Source organism: Liolophura sinensis, chromosome 6, assembly GCF_032854445.1.
Source record: "Liolophura sinensis isolate JHLJ2023 chromosome 6, CUHK_Ljap_v2, whole genome shotgun sequence".
NCBI lineage: Eukaryota > Metazoa > Mollusca > Polyplacophora > Chitonida > Chitonidae > Liolophura > Liolophura sinensis.
The window spans coordinates 64,665,149-64,692,713 of NC_088300.1; the positions used below are offsets into that span (position 1 = coordinate 64,665,149).

Genomic DNA, 27,565 nt, shown 5'->3' on the forward strand with positions numbered 1-27,565 from the left:
TTGGTTTTCAAAATTTTTTCAACTGAGTAGAATGCACTTTGCATATTGGTCTTTTCTGGCCAGTGACGTCACACCAGCTTCGTGCAACTCAACACATCATAAACTACTAAACTTCTGCATTCATAATACACGTACAAGTAGAGCTATGAATGCATTCGCCAACGAATCTTGAAGTATTTCTAGCAATAAATGCAGATGTCATATCACCAATACCCACTGGGTTTGACAGACCACTGCAGAACCCAAGTAGATGTGATTTAACAAAAAATGATGTACCTGTTTTCCTGGAGAGTGAGGAACTGATTTTGATCTGACTTATATTTTAAGTTAGTGATTTTTTTTTGCTTTGAATTGACACCATGAAGCATTCTCTATTCAATGAACAGTTGAATAATAAGCACATTCAAGCAGGTTTAGTTATACAAATGAGATAAACAAATTTATTAACCTTTCACGTGTACAATGGGGTGTCCACATTCGGCTGTGGGGCAGGAATATTGTATATAATATCATACGCTCTGAGTAATAACTGATATAAAGTTAACAACGAAACGAAACCTGAAACAACAAGGCTTTCGATCCATTTACTATGCTTCAAAAAATGTATATAAAAACACAAACAACCTTCAGCCTGTGGGAACTCTCAAAGATTTAGGGCGCTCTTAAAATGTATGTCTTTTACACAGTGATGCACTCCTGGAAATTTCAAGTGAGAGAACTATTATGGATATTACCAGGGGAGACAACTTCTTAAAACAATTTTTTTCAATAATACAGAGGATTTAATGCAAGTTCCTATAGTTGATCATTTAAGTGGTAAGACAGATAGTAAAAGAACATGTCTCTATGTTCATTTTACATACTTCCATAGAATTTCCATAAAAAAAAAAAAAAAATTAATATATTATAATCACTGGCAGCTAAAATAGTAAATCAGAACCAAAGTTTCAGCAAATGTAACCAGTATTGAAAATTCCCCTGTTCATCAAACATGTGAACTTCTATATATAACATGATTATCTGTTCAGCATGGAAAAAGGTATGTATACTTGTATACTAAAAAATACTGCATTTGTACATACCAATATGTACAACATATAGGCTTTTGACAGTTACCTACACGAAACACAACACTTACAAATGGAAACAAAAATATACCAGAAGCTCCATAAATATTATACAATTATGGAAAGCTTAAAAATATCACACTTTAAATATAAAAGATAAAATTTTAAATATGCTTAAATAGACCATTAATGACAAGTTTCACTGAAGACTACTATGTACAAACATGGTTAGTATCTGGCATTTATTGGCATATCATTTTAAAAAATCCTAGATATGACGAGTTGGTATATGGCAATGATTGGAGGGCACTTAACATATTGTCAGAGTGTATGACTGATAGTAATTGGCAGGTCACCTGGTGTAACATTTTCTATTAACACCCAGCGTATATGTATCATTGCAAGTCACTAGATGCTTCCAAACTTCCGGACTCTGGTTTCACAAGATTATTTCAAGTTTGTCTCATGGGAACAGTAGATGTATAGTGCAATAGAACATGTACACAGACTACAACACCCCTACCCCCCACCTCCTGCCCAAACTCTACATTAGATCACTTTGAATTATGCAAATAGCAGCAGGCTTAGATCTTTAATCCTGTCCAAATTATAGTCAGTTATGGTAATTAAACTTCTACAACATGCACCCAGTAGCAAATATATGGCCTATATCCTCAATCCCACCCAAGTCATGGTGAGTGGCAAGTTGAGGCAAAGTTCTCAATACTGTCCAGGAGACAGTCAGTGACCAATCAGGCAAAATTCTAAAAGATGTACCCAATAGCAAGGTACTGATTCTCAATACTGTCCAGGAGACAGCTAGTGACCTATTAGGCAAAGTTCTAAAATATGTACTGAGTAGCAAGGGATTGATTCTCAATACTGTCCAGGAGACAGTCAGTTACCAATTAGGTGAAGTTTTAGTACATATACCCAGTAAAAAGGTATTGATTCTCAATACTGTCAAGGAGACAGTCAGTTTACTAATTAGGCAAAGTTCTAAAACATATACCCTGTAGCAAGGTATTGATTCTCAATACTGTCCATGTGAGAGTCAATGACCAATTAGGCAAAGTTCTAATACATGTACCCAGTAGCACGGTAGAGATTCTACACACTGTCCATGAGAGTCAGTGACCAATTAGGGAACATTCTAAAACATGTACCCAGTAGCAGTAGATTCTCAATACTGTCCAGGAGACAGTGACAAATTAGGCAAAGTTCTAAGCCATGTAACCAGTAGCACGGCTTAGATCCTCAGTCTGGGATATAGTCAGTGGCCAAGTTGGAAAACTTGCACAACGAAAGTAGAGCGAAAAAATATTTTTGGATGAGAAGCATTGCTCTGAGCTTGCTGAAACATTGCCTTCTTAAAAAACCTTGCAAAATGTTGCACATGATGAAATCGCTGACAAATCTCTACCTTGCATTGAAGAGACGACTGGACATTCTCTATTGAACATGAAGTTCTCTATGATTTTAACTGCTGCCTAATCACCATTATTTGGGTTTATCCAGCAGCTTATTCAAAGACAAGGGAAAAGAAAACTCATATGATGCTTAGTGCATGTTGAAAAGGCCCCCTACCAAAATTGGATCAAGTGCTATTACCCTGGCCCTACACTGGATATATGCCATAGTGCCTCTGCCCAAGTAATATATGCGTAGTCTTCAGTCATACAAATTGACAAGCCATTAGGAATTCATGTCACAACACAGGAAATATGTACTCAATTCTATAGTGACATAAAAATGGAACAATACTAATGCACATTAATGATGGAAGACAAGTTTCACATTTCCAATATATACAACTTCTTGCTTTCCAGCCAGATTACTTTATAAATGCATCAAAACTACAAACCTCAAAATGGAATTAGTCTTCATGCCTATCAAATTATTATATGGCTTTGTTTAACATGATATCAAATTATAAAAATGATAATAAAAATGAGAAGGATAAACCTGTACAAATGTGATTTTGATTATACATGTTTGGAGTTACCGTGTTATCAAAAAACATTAACATACATTTACAGATTACACTGTATTAAAGAGAAATTTAAAAGAAAAAAAGTAATGTGTTAAGGCATTATGTAGGTAATTCAACAACTTTGGCAAATACGGGACAATGCTAACTATTACAAACACACTGTTTTCACGCACAACTGTTTACCAGTAACTGTATAAGATCAATTCTGACATCTACAGGTGAGATGACATATTACTGGGTAATTATACAGCAAATAATTTCTTTATTACACCTTCTTCAGCCAATGCATGAAGACAGCAGATGTCTTCATTCATTGAAGCGCTATATCTAATCAGAAACCATGCATCTTGATGATCTACCTGTGGTATTCAACCTCCAAGTACTCCTTGCAAAAACATCCTCCAAGTACTACTTGCAAAAACATCCTCCAAGTACTCCTTGCAAAAACATCCTCCAAGTACTACTTGTAAAGACATCCTCCAAGTACTACTTGTAAAGACATCCTCCAAGTACTATTTGCAGAGACAATCTCAAAGTACTCCTTGTAAAGACAAACCTCAAAGTATTACCTATAAAGATAACCTCAATGTGCTCCCCACAAAGACCACCCTTTAGGTATTACCTAAAGACAGCCGCAGTTTGCTCCCTGCAAAGACAACCTCAAAGTACTGGCAGCAAAGACAACCTCCATGTATTTTCTGTCAAGAAAACCTTCGATCATTCCTGCAAAAACCTCAAAATATTCCCTATAAGAACTACATGAAGGTATTCCCTGCACTGATTACATATTTATCAAAGTATTCCCTGCGTAGACCACGTTACGGTGTTTGCTGCCAGGAGGGCATTAAAGTATTTCCTGCATAGAATACATAAGAGTCTAACACAGACATCATCAAAACGTTCCCTGCACAGACGATGTCCACAAAGGACCACCTGCATAGAATGAATCAAGATATGCACCAAGTGCTGGCATGATGAGATTTCTACTCCAAATCACCAAATTAAGTTTCCAAAAACTAAATCATTTTCTAAATGTAGGTCTCAAAAGTTATGTCCCTTGCCACCACAACGGAAACATCTATACCAAAGCTGCATATCATTAAATGATCATTATGATCAGTTACAACAGCTTTTATTTGATAAGTTAATCTTTATCAGGATTTCTTTTTATCTTCTGACATCACAGAATTAAGCTGAAGTAGTCAACATGTCTCACAAGCTCATTTTTTCCTATAGTTACAAAAGACAAATTGTCACCTACAAAATGATGTGGAAAAATGATTCAAGAAAAAGTGAAAATAAAAAGACAGATCTCAAACAGACTGATAAAAACATGATACCATATATTGTTTTAAAAATTACTCTCGCTAGCCTTGCAGCAGTCATGATAAAATAAAGCCAAAACTGAACATGCACCAAAAAAGTGGTTATCAAACTGATAATTGGAAACAAAATACCAAAGTACCAAAGTTTATAATATAAAGACTTTGTTCAAATGGTTATATACAGGAAGAAGATTTAAAATCAGACATTCAAACACATTTTACCAAAAAATGGAAAAAAAACAATGTAGCGGATATGACTATGGCACAACATTTTCTCAGAAATTTTGCTGAAGCAAAGTGAGAGACATATCTTATCTCAGAAACTGATACTTTTTCAACATATTTTACAAAAACAAAACTGTGTGTTTTCTCACAATTTTGGCACAGTGACATGACAGTTAGGCCATTATACAACCTTACACACAACACTGACCCTTAGCAGTGTGGATTAACAGCAGAACTCAGAAATAATCCCATCAAAACAATCCGCAAACCAAAGTACAAGAGAAATTCCTGTCTCATGAAATGAGCCTTTAACATGTTGAAGTACAGTGTGCACCTCAGCTGTCTTGCAGAAACATTCTGTAACTTAATGAAAGAATATCTCTGCCTTGCCTCAGTCTCGGCTATCTTGAAACAGCAGTTTGCAAATTTAAGAGGAACAGTTTGTAAAGTCTAAGGAGCAAGTGGAAAAATTCAGAGATAATTTTTAAAATGAGATTAAAAAACCCAGTCACATGGCAGTCTGTACACTATAATATAATTATAAAACAGTTTTCACACCATTATTCTGAAAATCTACAGCACTGAAAGATATGTTGCGAATATAAAACAAAAATGATAGTTAAATTGACAAATATAACACCATGCAAGATACTGATATGTGATGCCATCAAATGAACTGTCATATAATGATAATTGTTTTCTCAAACACAACAACAAAAATCCCCAAAAGTAGCTCCTCAGTTTGGCATTCTGATCACAACATTTACCTCCCTTCTCAACAGCTCTCCAGTCAAGCTATCCCCACATTCTCCTTTAATGTTTTGATGTTGCTCTCTGGTTTATTATGACCTCCACTAGAGATCTTTGGTGGTATCATGTGCTGTGAGGCTAGGAGCTCTGGGGAGTAGCGATCTACGGGGGAGCTGCATGGCAGTCCGTAACGGTTGCCATAAGCTATAGCCTGTGTCCAGGAGGCTACTGGAGGGTTAGAGTAGGCAGGGCCTTCATTGAGGCCTTGGGGCTCACTCCTGTGGTTATCCAGCAGGGCTGGGAGCCGACTCGACATCCTCATGGATGCTTCCCACTGCGCATCCAGGTCAAACTGTTCACTGTGCCAGCTGAAGGGGCGGTTTGCACTGTACAACGATATCATGGTGCCGGTGCTGCTGGGATAGCTGGAGGACAGGCGGCGACTGTCAGTGTCATATGACCAGCGCGAGTCCGTGGAGCAGATCGTTGAGGTGTCGTACATCATGTCAGAACTGCAACCACTTGTAGAGGGCACTAAGGTAGTGTCGTTAAATAGAGCTGTGATCAGGGGCAGTGAGAACTGCTTCACGTTACCACGGATCTCCTCTAACTCCGGGTGCAGCTTTTCCTTCTTATTTTTCACAGCGATGCGAGTGCGTCCAGCTTTTATAGCCTCCTCATCTAATTCCTGTCAGCAATCAAATACATTTGTGAATAAGTCTATAATACTGATAAATAATGATCCTACAAAAGTCAATATCATATGGTATGATCTCATCAAGACTACAATGGTAGGAACTGTATAAGACACAGTGTAATTGGACAACTTAACTGCTTGAACAGTTTCTTTGTGTATAACAAAACATTTTAGAAAAAATTTCCTTCTGGTAAGCTGCAATTTTTAATCTCACAAGCTTTGCTAAGTTAACCTCGGAGGGGTTTAAGATCTTAAAATGATACTTTTGATGCAAACACTTAAATTTTTCTGATAAGAAATTAATTAAACCTCACAAAAAAAATCAAAGTGTCTCACTTGAAACATACTAAACTTCAGGTGAAATACAGTAGTCTTCTATTCAAGCTCTGTGCGTCTAAAATTGGTAACAACACACTACTTATGCCCTTTTTATATAAACAATCATAACCAATTATATTCAACTTTCAACTCCTGTTCAGCCGGTACTTCTGACACAGAACACTCACCTGTTGTGCCAGGTCATTGGGTTGCTCTGCAGCAGCAGCCTGTAGTGCCTGGTCCAGAGCCCTCTCTAGTTCCTCAAAGCTGAACGGTATAGAAGGGTTATTAGCAGGATTACTGGTGCTCTGATATAGGTTAACAGGTTGACCCTGGACAGCACCCAGAGCAGTGTCTTGTGCATCCAGTGTGCTTGTGGCTGGCTCCTCTGAGTCAGAAATAAGGTAGTCCTCACCATAGGCGTCAAACAGTGAGGCATACGCTTTGTCAATTTCTGCCAGGGCCATATTTTCATCCACAGACATCATGTCATCACTGTCCCCTGATGAGACATGGGTGTGTGCTTGTGTCTCCAGTGATGGGTCAGAGGTCAGAGGCAACAGGGCGGAGGTCACTGGCAGAAAGTCTGAGCTTGTAGGTAGCACATCAGAGGTCACAGGCAGCATCTCTGGCGGTGTTGCCACAATGGGGGGATCCAAGCTAACAGGAACAACTCGTGAAGCTGGGTCACATGGAGCACTGCTGGACTTAATGTGTACTTGCAAAGGTCCCAGATTCTTCTTAAAACTGTCCCCTCTACTTGGAGTGCGGCTGGCAGGACGTGAGGACTTTCCTGGCTTCTCCTGGAGCCCATACTGTGCTTGGGGAGTGGGAGGAGGAGCATACTGTGGGAGACTGGGTGGTGGGTACTGAGTCTTGGGGGTGAGGCTGTAGATCGGAGCAGGGTTCAGGGGTAAGGCTGGCTGAGAGGCTGGTGAAGGCAGGGCAGAGTACAGGGGTGTGGTAGGCTGGACAGCATATTGTTTCTGGGACTGAGAGTGAACCACGGAGAATGGTTGCTGGGGCATGGGCACCAGAAACTGCATGTGAGGCTGGGGCTGAACCACATAGCCCTGCTGTGACATGGGTTGAGGTTTCTTCAGGCCAGAGAATTTCTGCTGAGCTTGTGACAACGGCACAGCAAACTGCTGCTGTGAGATAGGCTGCTCCTGAGCAAACTGCTGCAGGGGTGTGCTATGCTGCTGAACAGTGAATTGTGACACTGGGGGAGTGGCCTTTGGGTGCGGTTCTGTGGCCGGGTTGTAATACTGCTGTTGAAGTTTGGGTTGTCCTGGAGACATCTGCTGGGCCAGGAACTGTTGGGGCTGCTTCACCTGGACTTGCTGAGCAGTGTATGGTTGCTGGACTGTAGGAGTGATGGATAGAGGCATGGACAGAGGGACAGAGAGCTGGGCTGGGAGGGAGAGGGGCACGGCCAACTGTGGTGCAACAAGGTTCACATCATCTGACACACTGTCTGCTGCAGGCTGGGATGAGGGTGGTGGGATGGGAGGCTTTGCCACCACGGCTGCTACTGGCACAGCTGATTTCACCTGTAATTTAGGCGTGCCCTGACTGAGGACGGGCCTCTGGGGGGAGTCCTGGGTGCGGGTACGGACCTGAGCCGGACTTTGGGCTGCTGCTCCTGTCTTTGGAGGTAAGCTGTACACCGGGGCTGCTCCTAAACTCTGTGTTGTTGAGGTATTGACGGGTGGTTTGAGGGGTAAATTGAAGGGCTGGATTTTGGTAGAGGCAGATGGGGAGGGGGGTGGACCTTTTGTGGTTGACTGTGGAGAATTAGTCTGTAGTCCCTGGCCTGTGAAAGGGGGCTGTTGACTGGCCAACTGTTGGAGACGGGCCCCCTGAAGCATCTGCTGATGTTGTTGTAACCGAGACCTGTAGCTTCCATTACTTGTGATGGGAGACAACTCCACATGGCCACTGCCTTTACTACCCTGGCTTCCGTTACTGCCTGTACGCGTCACTGGAGACTTTGACACTTCTTTCCCTCGTCGATCCATACCAGTATCTGAAAATGTAAAAATTCAATCATGTTATGAAATGTAATACATAATTTAGTTAATACTGTACAGCTTAAGCCCATAGAAAAATTGTAATAATGCAAGTTTTATGGTAATTTGGTAATCTTCATGAACGTTAAATTGGTTGGTTTTGGCTGTACCACGAATATAACATTCATACAACGGTGGCCAGTAACTGAGCAATGAAACCCATGCTCCCCCACAAGCTACACTGGCAGGCTTTCCAATTTTCAGGTGAGAATAGCTTCAAACCGAATGCGATCCCATGCTCTCATTTATGAAAGGCTACAGGGTGATCTTTAGGTGAGTGTCTGAGACCACTCGGCCACCCAAGGCCCCAGAATCACAAAGACAAGCCATCTATATAACTACATGCAAAGGGAAGACAAAAGTCTTACGTGTCTTTGGAGAGAAAGGTACTAGTCTCCCTCGTCCTTGCTTGGGGGTTGTCAGTATGGCCGTTCCCATGGCTGGTCGAGGAGAATAATTATCCAATGAGGAACAGGGAGGGCTGTCAATCATAATCTCTGATACTCTGTCTTCTGCAAATTAAAATTGCAGATTCAATAACCAAGAGCACCACAAAGGGAAATCTGGCTCAGATGAAGAATTATTCTATTGGAGTAAGTTGTATATAATTCATTTTCCAGCCCTTAATTAGATTTAAGTAAATTAGGTCTAAGTTAGCATTAGTAAAAACAATTATTTCAGAGAGAAAACTGTGACATGCAAAAGGACTGATTTATATAAAAAATCTATTTTATTTAACTAACTGGATTTTAAAGCTGAGCTCAAACATATTTCACATGTATATGGAGGATGTCAACTTTACACTGGCCCACTGACTACTGCCCCTTTGGCAGGTACTTCAAACAGTTTGTCTTACATTTGCAGCTGTATGAGTCAGAGCTGGATTCAAGAGCCTGTTGTCTGAGGCAAAAGCTTCCGCCAAAAGAAGCCTCAAGAGCAACAACATCTAATTTAAACTGAACAAAATTTTTCAGTTACCATGAAAGTCTAGTTTTAAGCATCACAGAACATGCACTTTGTCCTATATGTTGCAATGATTATTTCTTTCTACTTTCAGTACACACCTTCAAACTCTTCACTCTCATCAAAGCTAATGTGAAGTTTGTCGCTGACAATGCCAGATGTGGTGTTAGAGCTAGTGTTGCTGACCACAGAGTACCTCTGACCAGTGGTCCCTGTCTTTTTAGGGGTCAGCAGTGACCGGGCAGGACTGACCCCTCTGCTAGCAGCAAGGTCACGGGCATCACTGTAAATGTACGACTCTCGATACCGTTTGTCTGTAATACGAAAGGTGCACATGTATATTAACCATTATGAAAACTCAAACAATACATTTACAACCCTAATCTAATCAGTGTACCAATCAGGGTCTCATTTCCATAAAAATGCGTCAACACAAATGAAGTATATTTAGAATAAAGTGCACGTATTTCACCCAAAATATTGACCTGTATAAATGCACTTTCAGAAGCACATAAATGCCTTAAAATGATACTTTTGACACCAACACTTAATCTTAACCAGTAAGAAATAAATCAAAACTTCACCAAAAAAACCTCTAAACTGGCCATGTATGGTTGATAAATCAATTAAAATCAGACAAAATGTGTAATTTGAAACAAAAAAAATTGAACCTGAGGTGAAATACAGTATTTAAAACTATTACAGTGGCATCAAAAGCAATATGGTCGGTAAGCCACTTTTCATCAAAAACATAGACAAAATAAAAACCAATAAAATAAATCAAAAGTAAAGTCGAACCAATTTAATGGCGACCAACAAAATGAAGGCCCATGCACACACACACACGCACTGTAGACTGTTAAGCAAATAAAACTCCAGCGGGTCTATGTGAATAATAAAATCCCCAGGAAATGATTTCACGGCATCTCTCGCTGTATAGTACCCCAATTAGCTCCCGGGGCGTAGGCGTCCCCTCAACCTTCGCCTTTTGTGGTGGGATAGTCAAATTGCTTCCAACACAGCTGTATGACTATTATTATTCAGTGCTTTACTTTACAGGTTTCTATCCTCGCATCACACATCTAAGACCTGTATAAATTTCTCTGCATGAGAATTTCAAATAGTAAACAATATGTACCTTCTGCATCTAGATGTCGGATCTCGTTAAGTTTTGGCTGAATTGCCATTTGAAACATGTGAGTAGAGCGACACAGCCACAACAAAAACTTGGATTTAGCATCAGAGTCTGTGTAGTAAGTAAATTTCCTGCCATCCCAGCTTCCTACAGATCGAATCTCAAACTTCTTTTTCTGAAACAAAAAGGAAAACAACACAAAGATGCTGAATACATATAAAGATTCAATGTGGAAGTAGAAATTTTAGTAATTAGAAGTTTAATATTACTGAAAACATCCACAAAATGACTGGTATTTACCTCAAAGTACAACTTTCCAATATCTGGCCAGAAGAATGTAGACACAAGGTCCTTGAAACCATCTGCACTGTCCTGTGAAAATAAGGTTTCATCGTAAAATTTTACAAAAACATTACTGTTTCAAACATTACTGGCAATAGTTTTAGGAATTAGCCTAATCAACATTTAGGCAAATCTTCTGGGCCCACCTGCATATTAACATTAAGAGCACATAACTACTTTGGTGGTGAAATGCCTATAGTGCTGGTGGCCATGGTAGTTACGGGCACTTAACGTTAAGAGGGAGACAAGAATCTTCCACTGCTTTAGCCATAGCGCTTTAGATCCTGATTTAATGAATCAGGTAAAGAAGATTATACATAATATGCATGGATTGTTATTTTTATTTGTTTATTATATTGGTGTTTTACACCGTACTCAAGAATATTTCACTTATACGATCGCGGCCAGCATTATGGCCAGGGAAAACCCGAGACCATCCACAGCTTACTGGCAGACCATCTCACATACCGCCTGGGAGGAAGCCAGCATGAGCTGCACTTAAACTCACAGCAACGGCATTGACCGGACGCTTCTAGGTCATTACGCTGCGCTAGCGCGCTAACCAACTGAGCCATGGAGGCCCCGTAATATGCATGGATACAAAAATCAAATCCTACCTCATAAATTTCCACTCCTTTGGGGAATATGCCAATCCAGGCATTCCAGCCTTTATCAGTTTTCCTTTTTCTCAGGCGATAAAAATGAAGGTTATGAGCAGCTGGTGACAGAGAGGCTTCACGAATAAACTTCAACTGAGCATCACTCTTGGTTGTATTTCGCAGATCCTGGTGCATTATAGGTACATTTTTCATGAGGTACTCAGTACCCCGCTTTTCCACGACCTGTTAACAGAATGAAAAACGAAAATGCATATATCTGACAAATTTGAATAACCCTTGGCACTGACATTAATTTTTTAATTGTCATTTTCAACATGTCCCCAGGCAACAGATCAATTAATTGACTTAATGCTTATTTATTATTTATTTTAATGATATTTTAAGCTGTACTGACACAGCCATGACTGAAGTATGTTTCACTTATATGACAATTATCAAATGTATCAGTGAAGGAGACTGGCCAGGAAAACTACTACACCTTGCTACATGCCCAACAATTTTCCCGACTTAAAGCAATAGCCAAATCCTAAATTTATCACCAAAGCTTACTTGACACTTCAAGATTAGTACTATTTTTGACTGTGATGTTAAATGCATTCTAATTAACTACGTGGGATTAAAATCAATGCATCTGTTTAGATTCACTAAAAAGTGGTGCTAAAAATGGAGATAACTCACCCATGCAGGGAAGTACTCGCGTGGGTCAAAGTACTGTTCCGAACTGTGTCTACTGGGGTTGTAGTTGCCCAAGTCAGTTTGCAGGGAGAAGGCAGCCAGCTGAAAACAGCGTTCCTCACTGAACAAATACCGGTATTTGAGGACATTCTCCTTAAGTTGCAGGTAATACAACTGCCGTGTTATCTTCTCCCTGGAGAATACAGATGAACGTCTCAAATTAATGTTTTTAATGACGGTACATGATTTTCACATACAAAAATGAAATAATGTTGATTATCAATATGTTTGGTTGGTGTTATGATGTTTATACCCAGGCCTGTGCATCAAAATATTTCACAGGCCAGTATCATGTATGTGAACTACTCAAAACTCAGTATAGCATATCTGCTATGCTAAAATCATCAGGTTTTACACCATACCTAGATTGTTGTTCTTTATGACTGTAGACAAGTTAATGGGCAGAGCAAAAGACAGCATCTCACCATCTACCCAACAAACTTTCTGTCTCAAAACTACAGCTAACCGAGGCATGGATCTTCAAAGATTCCAGGGGTCAGCTGTTCAAAAGTGTATTAACAGTTAAGCCAGGATTAAATCAGTCTTGGACTAATACACACCTAATGGCACTTTGGTTAATACCGGGCTTAACTCCTAATACACTTTTGGACAACTGGGCACTGATAAACTTCGTGTAAACTGGTTAACAAAGTTAGCAAGAACTGGATTTGAAACTTTTGCCCTCTGGGCTCTTCACACCCTCCTATTAATCATCATGATGTCACATGCTGATGGCATAGGCAGCTTTGGTACTTGCAGATGACATCAGACTATCACCACTTTGAGAAGCAGCCATCAGAGGTACATGTAAAAGGTTAGAGGGCTTAGTTGTGCACCTTTGTGGGGGCATTCAGTCTGCCAGGACGCCAGTCATAATTACCTACTAAGATGTAGGTAATGTAGCAAGAAATGAAAGCAGATCAAAATACTTCAACTAACTTACCTGAGCAAAACAACCTGATCCACGAAATACTGAACTCTAAAGTGAACTGTCAGGATGGGTTTGCCATATTTGTCCAGTCCCTACAAACGTGATTAGCTATAAGTTAACAACTGTAGCATTACGTCTTGTACCACATAAATACTTCCCACAATATCAGTAATTAGATTTAATGAAAGCTTACATTTTCAATCTTTAAACATCATTTACATCTATTCCGATACCCTTTCATACCTTTCAGTAGAGTTATACAGGAGTACAACCGAAATAGTCCACCATTTACTACATTGAAATTTCCTCAGCTCATGACTTACCTCCCCTGCAGTTGACTTCCATGACTTAGGCGCATGTTTGTGCACCTTATCTTCAAGGTTTACAAAGTGATACTCCCCATCTATCAATGAACACAGAAAATGTATGCAGTCATTAAAAAACGAGCGAACTTGATAACTGAAAAGCTTGATGAATTACTATCTGCAAATTTTACTAAATGTTGTGAATCATTAAAAGCGGTTAACTGTAAAATTTGATGGTGTGGCTTACACTTAATGTTTACTACTTAAAGTTATAGTCACAAATCTGCAGTTAATTATCAGTAAACTCTTCAGTGAAGTGTAGGACAAAGATTTTCTTACATAAATACATATGTAAACCACTAATTAACCGGTTTTGTTCAGGATAACACTTTAAATGTTATATGCCAGCATTTAAATGAGCCAACACGGGCCTGAAGATGACTTTAGGTTCTCAAAAGTCCCTACATGAAAAAATGTACATATATATAAATGGTACTGAAGCACAGTACCAAATTCCCCAGTGCTGATGTACTGAAATAACATGTACCTTTATTCTCTGCCAAGCCAAAGTACTCCACTTCCCTCAGGCCGTAATGAGCTGCTACCTGATTAAATACATCCTGGAACTTAGCCTTGACCTACAAACAAAAACACACAGAATATAGCAAAACTGGGTCAAACATTAAATACATGACGCAAATAGATTTATGATTTAAATCACCAGAACAGTCTGGCTTCTATGGGTGATTCTGCAATGCACAAAGGTATTTTTCAGAAAACAGAAGTTAATAATATAACTCGTATAAAAGTGTAAATGATTTGCAAGTCTGAAATATGTATAAATTTGTAAAAGATGTTCAAATCTGAAATATGTGGAAATGATATGTAAAAGTATAAAAGATGTACAAACCTAAAATATCTGTAAATTTGTAAATAACGTTCAAGCGTGAAATATGTGTAAATGGTGTTCAAACCTGAAATGTGTGTAAATGATGTGGAAGCCTGAAAAATGTATAAATGATGAACATGCCTGAAATATATGTATATGTACATGTGTAAATGACCTGCATGCCCGAAATAAAAAATACTCTGGAATTATTGCTTTGCAATACATTATATGTACTCTTCTGATATAATACCTGTTTGTAATTCCACAACAGGGCTAAAATGGCCATAACATTTTTGAAAATGAACGAAAAGGCTGAAAAGTCTTGATCTGTAGCTTGTCTTAGCCCAGCCATGAGCTTTCTAAATTCAAAATAACAAACTGTTTTGAAAGAAATCTGGAAAGTCCGGCCAGAAAATGAAATGAGTAAGGTTAAATGTCGACAAAAAAAATTTGAAGATACTTTGTACAAAAGGGTACAATGAGATATAAATTAGCTTCAAAATTAGCTTTCTTTTTAAAGGATTTATGGCGATCTAAAAAACATATGGGGCTAATAGTTCAAACTCTAAACACATCTGTTGAAGTGTAAATGATGCTGTACTGAATGTTTAAAACATGTAACAATGAGAACATTTTGAACAAAAGGGTAGGGGCCAAGTAAAAGCAGTACAATGTTAGCACATTTATATGTAATAGCAAGACGTGCTAAGCCCAAACAAATGGTAAATATGCTAGGCATGTCACCATGTGTAATCTTAGTGTAATGACAACACAGCATTGTTTGGGTATGTGTGGTCTGCTTTGAGAGGACTAGTCAAAATACACAATCACATACCAAAATTCCTACACTTTACACTTTATACTGAAGGTAATTTATTAGAAGTCCCTTTTTAAACACCTTGCTACACAAACTTTTTATCTTCTTAATTCATGTTCAGGGTGAATTTTATTTATTTATTTTATATATATATATACTTTTTTTTTAGCTGATGAATATTTTTCAATGATGGCTAAGTTACTCGTTTGCTGGATTTTGAGAGTTCTGCTCATCTTAAAAACATGCATAAAGTTTTTTGGGGGGAGGCAGGGTTATATCCTGTTGGCAGCCTATGAAAATGGTAGTATCAGAACCAAAAGCAAATATTTCCTGGACTTTATTTGCCTATAAAAAATGAACTTTTTCATGCAAACTACTAAGACAAATGCAGTATCTGTGAACATCGGAAAATTCACACTAACTTTGACCTAACATAACTATAGAAATAAATACCTCCACCTGTATAGAGAGAGCTGGCTAAGCAGTAGTCATTGATACAGGTGAACTTAGTCCATATGCCCTAAGCTACACTGTAAGGTTAAGTCATACATCCATCACTGCAAGAAGACATGTCTCCCCAAAGATGTGTTTTCACACCCTGCACCTCAAAGAAAGGATGTGTGGCGGAGAGCTGGTAAATGGAGCTCCAATCACATGGCTGTGTCAGATGGAATCTTCATCCTCAGTAGTCTGCTCATGACATGTCTATGGACTGGTGCCAAGCTACATCTTAACCACATAGACCCTGGAATGTAGACTAGGTATGCTGTGGCCAGGAGGGTCTGCCAGCTTATAGACTGCTCCACAGCAACAACGACGACTCAACCAAAGTAATAGAGTATGCACCGTACCACAATTTTTACTTCATGTATCTACCATTTTCTACAGTCACCTTAATATTAGTGAAACGCCTACACCAAGCTTGAAGGATCAAATCACAAGGCTGAAAGTGCCAGTAGACCATAGGATATACATACATGTAAATGTAAAACTGTACATTATCCCAACGTTTACAGTTATCAGCGTATGAAATGAGAATCATATCTATGCAATTATATCACAATTAGATCAGGGAACTGTATACAGCATGCACAGAAAAAACAGACAGGCCCAATTTCAAAAAACTTTTCATCTCATGACAGCACTGAAATATTGGGTACATGCATGCACCAATGCACCTAAATATTTGGCTCTACACACTGAAAATTTTCACAACATACAGAAATGTTTTAATGTTTTAAATTTTCCACTAATTTATACTTGGTGGCCATAAGCCTACTAAAAATGCAGTGTATCAAAGGTCAGAGAATTAATCTAGTAGAGATAAATATTCTCTAAAAAACGAGTTTTTTCCAAAATGTAAGTTCGTGAACGTAGGTATATTTGTAGATATGGTCAGATGCTGCACTGTGTGCATGTCACTTTTTTTTTGTTTGTTTTGTTTTCTGTTTATCTGAAGCATATCAGTAACATTATTTACAAGAAGGAAAGGTAAGAGGGAAATGGATGCCTTGTGTCAAGTTGACCCAGAATTTAACACAGTTTGCATATACACGCAGCAATCAGCAGCAAGTATGCATATACATATGAAAGCAAAGATATCTCAGAAAATTTAAAAAATATTAATAACATTTTTCTAATATTCTGTGTTAAATGGCTTTGAGTGGTAAAGACAGCCTATACAAGAAATGTCTTATATCTAGACTGAATGTGACTGGGGAAGACCATTAATTTTTGCTGCCAATTCCATAAAGCCATTTCTGAATGAAGTTAAAATTTACAGTTTTAATGTTTGACTTGCATGCAAGCAAGAACTGGTACTGTGAAATGTGCTCCTGGTTTGGTAATGAACATTGTATTTCTCTTACCATGTTTATGCTAAAATGACATCTTCTAAGAAACTTTTGTTCAGTGAATATAACAACATGTGCACACAATAATAAAACTATAGGGCCTACAGTCACAGTAAATTAATTCACTGCAAAACAGTGTACATTAGTAATAAATTGTCCACTTTTGCACATGTGCAAAATATGTATACAGGTATTTTTAGTTTCTTGCGAGAGAATAGGAAAGGAGGAGAGACTTGGGTGTGGGCACACTGGGCTCTCCATGCTCTTAGCAATTCTTTATCACCATCATCAGCCATCTTATGATTATATCATCAATATTAGCCATATTACGTTACCATCATTATACCCCTCACACCCCCACCCCACCCAATCCCCTTCAGCTCTACCCATCCTGAAAAAGGTCACATATTCTTTTTCTCACTGAAGCAAACCTGTAAATTGCATAGTTTCGCTGCTTTCCAGAAGTTTTGTCCTCGTTAATATAATTTTAGCAGAGAAAACTGCATACTTACATCTACATAGGTTTGCTGTTCATGCCCCGTCAGTAATACCACATTTACTAATTTCTTTGGCTTCTTTGAGGCGTTCAGAGTGGGCTCTGTGCCTGACATGTTAGTCCTGTCTTCTCATAGGGGGTCTCTCGATTCCATGGTGGACACTGCTGAGCCATCAGAGATCTGCAACAACAGCAACAGTTGTACAAAGGTGTCATAATAATAGGTGCATCAGGTAAATATAGTCTAAACATATAAATAGACGAATGATTATCTAGTTAAACGCCACTTTGGTGATATTACAGCCATCTCATGGCAATAACATGTTTAAACCAGGAGACAGTAAAAACAGACATATTGTTGACAACAATGAATATGGTTGCCACCAACCATGCCTCCCAACCCACCATGAGAATGCCTGTAGACCCAACACAAAGAGTTATACATACATTCCAGCTGTGCTTTCCTACTCTAGAAAGAATTGCATAAACTAACATTTCAGAAACATTTGGGACACTGAAGGACCTTAAAACCGAACATTCCTGTTAAAAGATGTCAAAGACACAGCCATGGTTTATCTCTCACGGTGAGTTGAGATATTTTAAGTCACCTGAACCAGTTCTTTGTGGTGCTTTTGCATTCATGTGAACTACAGGTGTATAAATTTATGAACAATACATGCCCTAGATGTACTAAAACAAACAGTACATCCACATACACAAAGTATATACTGCATCTCACCCTCATTTCGGGTGATCAGTGCCCTGCTGAAGACACCAGCATATTAAGCACATATCCCCACCGTCGTGCCCATCAGTCCTAGACACCCGCCTCCCAACAAACCCTCCACTCTACTCTCAAGGTTTTATAGGGCTTTGAAGAGCTGACAGACAAGTCAGTCTGAGAGTGAAGTTGCTCACTGGAACTTTGCCTAACCACCCCACAGGCCTAAATGATGCAGATTTTTGTGTGGGTTATAAACATAACAAGCGCCCGTCGGGGTTTGCCAACACAGGCGTATTATTCTGGGGTCGCATGCAAGACAGTGACGTAACCTGGTGCGAGGGAATATGCTGCTAGTGTACAGTAGTAACTCTACTCCTCTTCAACCTGTATCTACATGGCATCATGCAGCGATGAGCAGCACACAGGTAAACCCACACTATACCCTAAATCCTCAAATATAACAACCAGTAGAGAAAAAATCAGACTTCCGTCTTTGAAACTTGTTATAATAATGTTCAAATCAACAGCTGATGAATTCTGAAAACATAACTCGTTCAGTTTTAGAGACTAAAATGTGGTGTTCAGGGACATGTACATTATAAAATAACCCATCCCGATGAAATGACATTTCTGTAATATACCAAAATATGCGGTGAGCTGAATTTGTTTCGGATTTTGGGTATCCAGTAAATATAAAGCTCCTCTATCCCTGATAGTACATACATGTATGTCTAACCTGAATATGATATGAATAGCTTAGTTTCATTGTTTTAATTTTTGGAAAATGCTGGCAAAATTTACACTGGACTGATCTTAATTTAAAATGCTGACAGTTCTGCAGAAGTCAGTGAACATCTTTTTAATACAAAGAAATAAACAGTGACATTTAAAAGCTTTTTTTTGGGGGGGGGGGGGGGGGTATGCATATTAAGTTAAACCTAACAGATTTTTTCCTGCAAAATTTACTGTAGAAAGAAATGAACTATTTTTGGGTGTCTTTAAACATTAGGAAGTCTTTCTCTGCCAAGTGGTTTATATTTGTGATCATATAATAACATGAAGTTTTAAAAACAGAAACTTTATCACTGCAAGATTTCGAGAAATGTTTAAGGGTTTGTTTTTTTTTTTTACACTTTTTCAGCACTTCAGCAAGTGTTGAATCGTCAGGCTAGCAATGGAAGCCATGTACAAGTTCTCATGGTGGTATGGACCACATTCACGACATAGATCATGACTTATATATCTGCCAATCAATCCAAATCAAAAACCTGGTATACACCATATCTGTATCATGTACATAGAAACTTTTATCATTCAAGCCGTCCAGTAAACAAAACCAAACAATCTAAGACATGTTAACCATCAACACATATGGAAGTGGTTAGGAATAAAGAATGCTGACTATGACACCAGTGGTATTACATGTGGGCTGTTGCTGATAGGCCGTTACCCAGACCGAATATTTACTAACGGCAGATTCTTCATTAGACTTATCATCACCAGTAAAACACACATCTACATGTACAGCCCATCCAGGAAACGCTCTCACAGAGTAAGCTGCGTAGTTTATGATACTGACAAAAATAATGAAGTTAGTCTCGCAGATGGTTTGTGTTCCTTCAGTGTAGGTAACGACTTAACCCAAAAAAGACCAAGCTCCTTACGTGTGTGTACAACGACGTTTTCAGCAACAAGCACATGTGTGCAAGCTACCACAGCGAAATAATTAACAAATGTATCTTTTACTTTTTTTTTTCTATCATGACAACATTCCTTTGTATGGCAAAACACTGCTCATAGCATAATCCTAGAGGGTTTGCACATGTTCCCCTATATCATTAATTACCACTGCATGTATGTATGTCTGTGTGCTGTCAATGTCATTGTCAACAATCTGCGGATGGTCGTGCGTTTCCCCCACCATAATGCTGGCCGCCGTCGTATAAGTGAAAATATTCTTGAGTACGGCGTAAAACACCAATCAAATAAATAAGTAAATAAATGTCAGTGTCATGATGTGATCTCCACCAATGTTCTACTGACTACACAACTTTTCAATACATACAAGTAAAACTAACACAAATCAAACAGGAAAATGCCCCTTCAAACAATACCTAATTATTACATGACCATAATAGAGACAAACTGTTAACAGTTTCAAAAAACTTTAACCTGTAGTTTCGTATAGGTAAAGGTGATATGACATATACCTTATGTAATTTGGTACGATAGACTTTGGTATATGGCATGTACAATGTACCTTAAGATTTGGTAAAAGAAACGTGGTCTATGGCACATACAATGTAGTTTGAGATTTGGTAGCAGAAATGTTGGTATATAGCATCTAAATCATTAATATATGGCACATACAATGTACCTTGAGATTTGGTACAAGAAATGTTGGTATATGGCATGTACCTTGAGATTTGGTACAAGAAATGTTGGTATGTGACAGTACCTTGAGATTTGGTACAAGATATTTTGGTGTATGGCATGTACCTTGAGATTTGGTACAAGAAATGTTGGTATATGGCAAGAACAATGTACATTGAAACTTGGGTACAAGAAATGTTGGTATACGGCATGTTACTGTGTGATTTGGTACAAGGAATGTTGGTATTTGGCACGTACAAAAACCCTGAGATTTGGTACAAGAAACCTTGGTACATGGCATGAACCTTGAGATTTGGTAGAAAGACTGGTATGTCATGTACCTAGAGGAAAATCTGGTATGTGGCAGGTATCCCCAAACATGTAGAATTAGTGCCTATATTAGACTGAATATGTGAAAAAGCCGTCTGACAATGCACCTGGACGCTCAGACTAGACTGAAATACATGTACATGCAAAGGTGTATGAAAAATACCATATCTGAAAAACCTGATATAGTGGGGTTTGAACAAGCAACCTTAAAGATAGCACATCTAGCCTGCACTTCTACCACAGAGAAATTCAGGTTGGCTTTAATTTGCAAGTAGCAAACACAGTCTATCCCATTACACCTGTATATGGAATGTATACCTGACGAGTTTGGTGCATGAAATGGTAACAGGTCACCCTGGGCCCACCGAACTTGATAAGAGCTGTCTTGGTCAGGGTAAGCTAACCTAGCTACTACTTCTACTGGCCACAGGATTCCCCACATACCTTCAGAGATATGGCCCATGTTTGTAAACACTCAGCTTGTATTTCACATCTCCACACCAACTATGTCCTATGGAAACTACACCAGTTGCCAGATTTACATCTGATTAAGACACAGAGAGAAATACATGTCCCTGTTAAGAGTGTGGAAATTTGTGTATTGTATTGTATTGTAAACAACTACAGTCCTTTACACACTTGCTCACACAAGGTGTTCTGGCGTTCAATACTGTAACACAAGAATACACACATGCTGGTTAAACTGGGCTTTTCAGTGCAAAGCTTTACAAACAGTACATGTACTTGTAGGTGTAAAAAAAAAATGAAAAACAACACTGGGTAATATTCAACAAACGTGAGTAGAAAACCATCTCATATGTTTACATTATCTGACAAACAGCTGTATCAATACACAGCAAGTATCAATGAGCAGTTAACCCTCAATTAAACGCCCACCTTATTCATGGGTAACATGCTAAGTAAAAACATGTGTTTCCACATACACGAATACAGAAATGATCTGTCAGTTACAATTTAGCATTCAATGATATCCCACACATTCCCACGCATGCGGTGAAGTTGCTCATTGTTGATTCATCTCTACCGATGTTGCTTTCCTGCTGCATTGACGAATGTTTTCTTTCATACATTCTTCATAAAAAAAAGTGTTTATATACATACATATATATATATAAACTCTTAAGGCAATAACCACTTGAATGCATCAAAATATTTTTTTGAATATTTGTCTAACACAATGCTGACTGAAAGTCATAAACCAGTATGTAGTGTAGCAAAGGTTTTTATGACCCTGTTACGAAAAATTAAACATAGTAAAAGTTTCCAGCTAGATTCTAGATTTTAGACTTTTATTACCAAATCAAATGAGGCAAATTTTACAAAAAATTGATGTCAACATGCTAATAAAAACTTAAAATGGATACATTATAGTATATTTTACCAAATCTATCCAAGCAATGTATGCTACGATGTCACTACACAAACTGTCTCTACATGTAAAATTTTCCATGATCCTCTCATCTGAAACAGGGCATCTACCAACATTATGTGAGGTAAGCAAAATTAAAATGACCAAGATTAGCCTTAAAATCATCTTGTGGAACTTAACAAAGTAACCACACAGATTGGTCCAGCCAGACCATCAAAGATGGCTCCAGAAATCAATTCTCTATGATGATCACAGCAAAAAGTCGGTATATAAAAAACACAAAAGACCAACATTGAGATTTTCGCCACACTGTGCCTCTTATGAGCTGATAATGAATGAAATGTGTAACAAATGTTTTAAATTATTTATGGCATGTAAATGTTAGCGTTGTGATCAGATGCTTATCAATGAAGATCAAAGGTGCCATGGATGTGGTGTTTAAGACAAGATGACAGGTGTAAACTCACCTGTAAAGCAAAATCTACAGGTAGACTTCACCTATAGCCCGAGGTTAATCAGTAACTGCAAGTCTAATAACTAATGTCCACATTTCTTCATCTGAATTGGAGATTTTCAACATCAATTGATAAATCATCCATGCGTGTGAAAATTTTCTCAGTGGCTATTATTACCGGCTAAAATCTGAATACAACTGCTTAATAAGGTTACAAACATGGGTGTAAACACATGAATTATTCATGACGAAGCCCTTCACGACAACTCATGAATTTTACACAACTTAATTCTGACTTCCTGCCTTGACATGAACATCCCACATCCTTTAAAGAGGGCCTATGGAGAGCCACGGGATATTGTTATCATAAAACATGCATTTAGCGGCATCCCCATCAATAAAATCTGCAGAGATTAACAAAGCAACACATGAGGTTACTTTATTGTGAACTATATTGCCTTGTTTCCGTTCTACAAAGAAGTTATTATGGAAGTCTTCACAAAAACTATGCTCCCCTAAAGAAACTGGTTAACTGTAATGTCACTCTTTAATAAGTTACAGTTATAATTTATAAGCTAATTACAATGGTCCAATCTCAACTCGAGATTCCTCAAAAAATGCATTTTCAGAGCATTTATTTTTAGTAACATTTTACAAAGAAACTATAGTTCAACTTGTTATGAACAAAAGTTTGATGAATGCATTCCACTGCATTACGTTGTACACGTACATGTATGTGTTCATTCAGAAAACGTTCAAGAAGATCCAAGTATACATGCACATGGGCTTCAAAACACTCCAAATACTATCATTCACAAAAAGTGCCACTGAAAGAAGGGAGATAACTCAAGCACACAAAAAAGTATTAACAGCTTTTAGGCAGTACTGACATAAATATAGATCATTACTTTAAGAACACAGGTTAATCACCAACAAAGTTAATAAATCAAGCACACGACCTAGTTGTACACACACTGCCCCTCTAGTAAACAACACAATAGTAAATAACAACTAGGCAAATATATCCATGAAATACACTCTTTATAAAGTACATGCTGTACATCAAATGTAGTCAAAATTATCTACAGAGTCTTGTGTACATGTACACTACAAACAATTTGTCACATTCTCAGTGGGTTACAGGACAAAAACATTGGTCTCTCTGCGGCTGATCTGTCCTTTGACGCCATTGACTTATGAGGATGCTGGCTCAGATCCACCCACCTTTGGCATGCTACTTATGAACTTTCACACATGTAACAAGATACATATATCATATGCACACCATATTGGTGGAAGACAATGCGCAAACGGCTACATGAGCATCTTCAACTGCTTTTTGGAACCTCCTACAAGCAAAGTGAAACTAAAAATTCCCTGTCTAAGGCCAGATTTGACCTCACACCTGCTACATCTTCGGTAGTTTCAGGTGTCATAGTAGTATTCACACCGGAGAAGGTGGGTGAGTTTCTGACTGGGATAGAATGGTACTTATATACTGTACAAAATATAATGTATATTTATTTTAAATACACAGGCCCTATTTTACAGTTTCAAACAATAAACGCATCAGGGTTGTTATGATTTAGGCTATCAGGGCACAGAGGCTATACATGTACACAACAATAAACACTAACATATTGCAATTTTTCACAAAATAATCATGTCATACATATTTTGAGAGGCCATGTGAAGAGCTGTGAAAATTTACTTTCATGTTATTCGTTTGCTTCAGTAATGTTTGATCTTAAAAATCATAAATAAAACAGGTTTCACATATTAATAGTTACTCACATCACAGCTCATCTTTGAGAGAATGTGTGTTATAGGCCTGACTGATTTTAGCTCTATGGTGTTAATGAACAAAACAATCTGACCCAATGACCTATTTAAGGCCCAATCTAACTCTGCAATGTATCACAAAAAAAAAATGTATGCATAACCCGTAACTTGATTTTGCTTCTCACAAGTAAAATACAAATGTAATACCAGGGAAAACCATGCACTTTAAATTCAACTATTAATAATCAGTTCAAAGCAGGTAAACACAGGGCTTGGAATAACAATCTACTAACAGCAAAAAGATGGACAAAATTTAGCAAAAGCAGCCATCAGAATAATGACCTAATAATTTTAAGAAGTAATGCACAAAATCACAGGTCATTAGATTTCCATTTTTTTGTGGATAGAATAAAGTTAGCATGTTAAGTTATACTTAACCAGATGAATTCGTAAAATTAAAGAAAAAGTAGCATGCTACCAGGCATTTCCTTATTTGAGTCCTGTGCTAATTAGCACCTTACTTACTGTATTTCTCTAAGTTGTCTGTAGCAGTGATATTCCTGTAAGCTATGTGAACAATTTGTGAAAACTGATTTTAAGAGCCTGTTGCATCTTGTTTGAACCTTCTAACAACATACCGATATATGTATATGGGATAATGCTCCTGTTCTAATTTCAAGCACCTAGGAATAACAGAATGAATGGCAGGGGTTCAAACCCCAGTCTGGTGCAAGCTGATAACTAAAAATTTCCAATCTAGGCACAAATATGTACTCCTTCCCTTTATCATCAACAGAAGAGAGCAGGCCATGTACTGGTTGGCCCAGTGTCAGTATGGATAATGCTGTGAGGATTCTGTGACAACAAGGAGACACTGCAGTGACATGACTGAAATAATGTGGAAATCAACATTAAACACCAAGCTAAATAAATAAAAAGGTGCTCTTCTGTGCACAAAATATTTTTCTGGAAACTTTTTAGATAAGCCTGTTCTCCCACTGTGAGCTTATTACATCTTGTCTTCCTGTGGCAGCAGGCATGCAGCAGAAAAACTGCAGCTTTCCATACACATGTAGTGCTACCTGGTGATGAACTTATTGGCAAAGATAGTTGTTTGGACAGGGCTGGAATGTTTCCTGCCATCAAGATGTTTTTAGAAACCAAACAAAAACTGCAGATTAATTAAAGGAGCAGCAACTATAAGATAATCTAAAATGACAACAAATATTCACATTATGTCAAAACCTTGTATTTGAAAGATTAAACAGTGGAATTTCTTTCTATTATTTGTGTATCTTAATCATGACAGTTATCTACAAAGAATAAGCAGCATGTCAATTAGTTCATTACATAAGAATGTATGACAGGCACACATACAGCTGGAATATTTAAGAAATTTTACCCTGATGAATGGTGCCACAGTTTACGATACCAAGTTAAAGATCAGCTTCAACATAAGTTATCCCACTGAAAGTAAAATGACAGCAAACTGTTGAAACTGAAATATTAACAGACTTTTCTTGCCACATTGCAGTTTCATGCCCCTAATTCTTAACATACCTGTCAAACACTTACTTGCTATTGTGATCAATAAAGCTCATGGCTCCTAACTTATACTGATATAACTAGTTTCAGTTTACATTTGTTTTAACTTCCATCTGTCAAAGTTTAATCATACTACGACAGTGTTAATATTTCAGTCTGACTCAGGAACAATGTACAAACAGTCGGCTTTGGTGAACCCCAGGTGACTTTTTCAACCTCCCTCTTTATACTGGTCTGGTAAAGTATCACATGCAAAGCAGCAACCAATAGTAAACCATACACACCATTTCACGCCAAGTTTGATATTCTTTCTAAACTATGTCTGCAGTCCAAAACTGATGTTAACTGCGGCTCTCAACTCTCATATCACCCACAAACACAACACCCCATGTAAATTTCACTCGGTAATTGAAAACAAGGCAGCCCCAAATTCATGACATCACCACTGCTGTTGCCTCAGCCATTTTGTATTAATCAAAGTGATGGGTCTTGACAGAGTTGTCTTTTCTGGAGGGCGCTTGCACATTAAACCTGATAAGTGCCCTTTAGCCAGTTTGTTTTGAAACAGACACTCTGCCAACCCAGTACAAAGAGAGGAGTTGAAATAGCCACCTGGAGTTAGGTGAGATGGATTACCTTGACTTCGAGAGATAGTATCCTACTGGGTGTCTTACAATACGAGTCAAAAATGGTTTGAAGTGTTCATAACTTGTGAGTTCAAACTATACATAGTGCATAAACATGAGTACACACTTTAATCCGGAACAAATGATTGTATCATTGTACTAGTAGCCTACAGCGCCTACGCCACACTTCACACTGGGACTCAAGAGTGGGAGGGAGTGTTGAAGGCTTTGGATTTGGGATGTGGGAGGGAGGCGGGATTAGTTGTTGCAGTTGTTCTAGCTTGGAGGAGTCCATCAGTTCTTCCTACTAAACTCAAAGACACGCTGTTTTCGATTTACTGTACAGTAGTAAGTCTGGAGTAAGAGAGTGTGGCGCTGGTCTAATATTCAGCCAAATGATCGACATGGAAAGTTTGAGGCTCACGCCATCACAACATCAATGGACTGGTCCAAACCGTCACGGTACCAAAACGTCTGCCGTCGGACGAGTTCCATCAAGAACGAGACAGCCCATTAATTGTATACAATCTTACTTACCTTACAGAGATTTCACGTAGAGAGCACATCAGCAAACATAATACAGAAACAACCCAGTAAAACACCCCGCACAAAAGTGTTTAGGACGACCGAATACCATGCATTCCACACCGCTGTTAATAGGTCTATCCCCACACGCGCCTCGTTTTCAATCTGCGCATACTGCTCTCCAAAGCATAACTATTTAGAGCGATAGTCAGGAATGTCAAATGGCCTCTGCCGTCCATCGGTTGTGACGATAACGTGTTGAAGTCCATTAAGTAGTTTTCAA

General features: G+C 38.4%; 1 protein-coding gene across 2 annotated transcripts; it reads right to left on the reverse strand.

Annotated features, from left to right (window-relative positions):
* Nucleotides 1-412: 412 nt before the first annotated feature.
* Nucleotides 413-27,425, reverse strand: LOC135467380 (uncharacterized). 2 transcript variants are annotated; one of them, XM_064745154.1, is made up of 13 exons: nucleotides 27,295-27,425; nucleotides 17,550-17,714; nucleotides 14,026-14,116; nucleotides 13,497-13,576; nucleotides 13,186-13,265; nucleotides 12,186-12,375; nucleotides 11,505-11,729; nucleotides 10,846-10,917; nucleotides 10,549-10,720; nucleotides 9,512-9,724; nucleotides 8,816-8,959; nucleotides 6,564-8,404; nucleotides 413-6,048 (listed from the first exon to the last, which is right to left on the reverse strand). In XM_064745154.1, exons 2-13 carry the CDS (start codon nucleotides 17,646-17,648, stop codon nucleotides 5,401-5,403), a joined length of 3,855 nt encoding a protein of 1,284 aa, XP_064601224.1. In that variant the 5' UTR covers nucleotides 17,649-17,714; nucleotides 27,295-27,425; the 3' UTR covers nucleotides 413-5,400. The 2 variants fall into 2 exon arrangements, with proteins under 2 accessions (XP_064601224.1, XP_064601225.1); XM_064745155.1 differs by lacking the exon at nucleotides 27,295-27,425 and adding an exon at nucleotides 18,273-18,393.
* Nucleotides 27,426-27,565: the final 140 nt, after the last annotated feature.

What these genes read in the sequence shown, in the direction of transcription:
- LOC135467380 (XM_064745154.1), bottom strand. Translation starts at nt 17,648, where the DNA reads ATGTCAGGCACAGAGCCCACTCTGAACGCCTCAAAGAAGCCAAAGAAA. An exon ending in AAGGAGTGGAAATTTATGAG is followed by an intron (nt 10,918 to 11,504) that starts GTAGGATTTGAT and finishes TTATTTTCACAG; the next exon opens with GACAGTGCAGATGGTTTCAA. An exon ending in CCGACATCTAGATGCAGAAG is followed by an intron (nt 9,725 to 10,548) that starts GTACATATTGTT and finishes TTCGTATTACAG; the next exon opens with ACAAACGGTATCGAGAGTCG.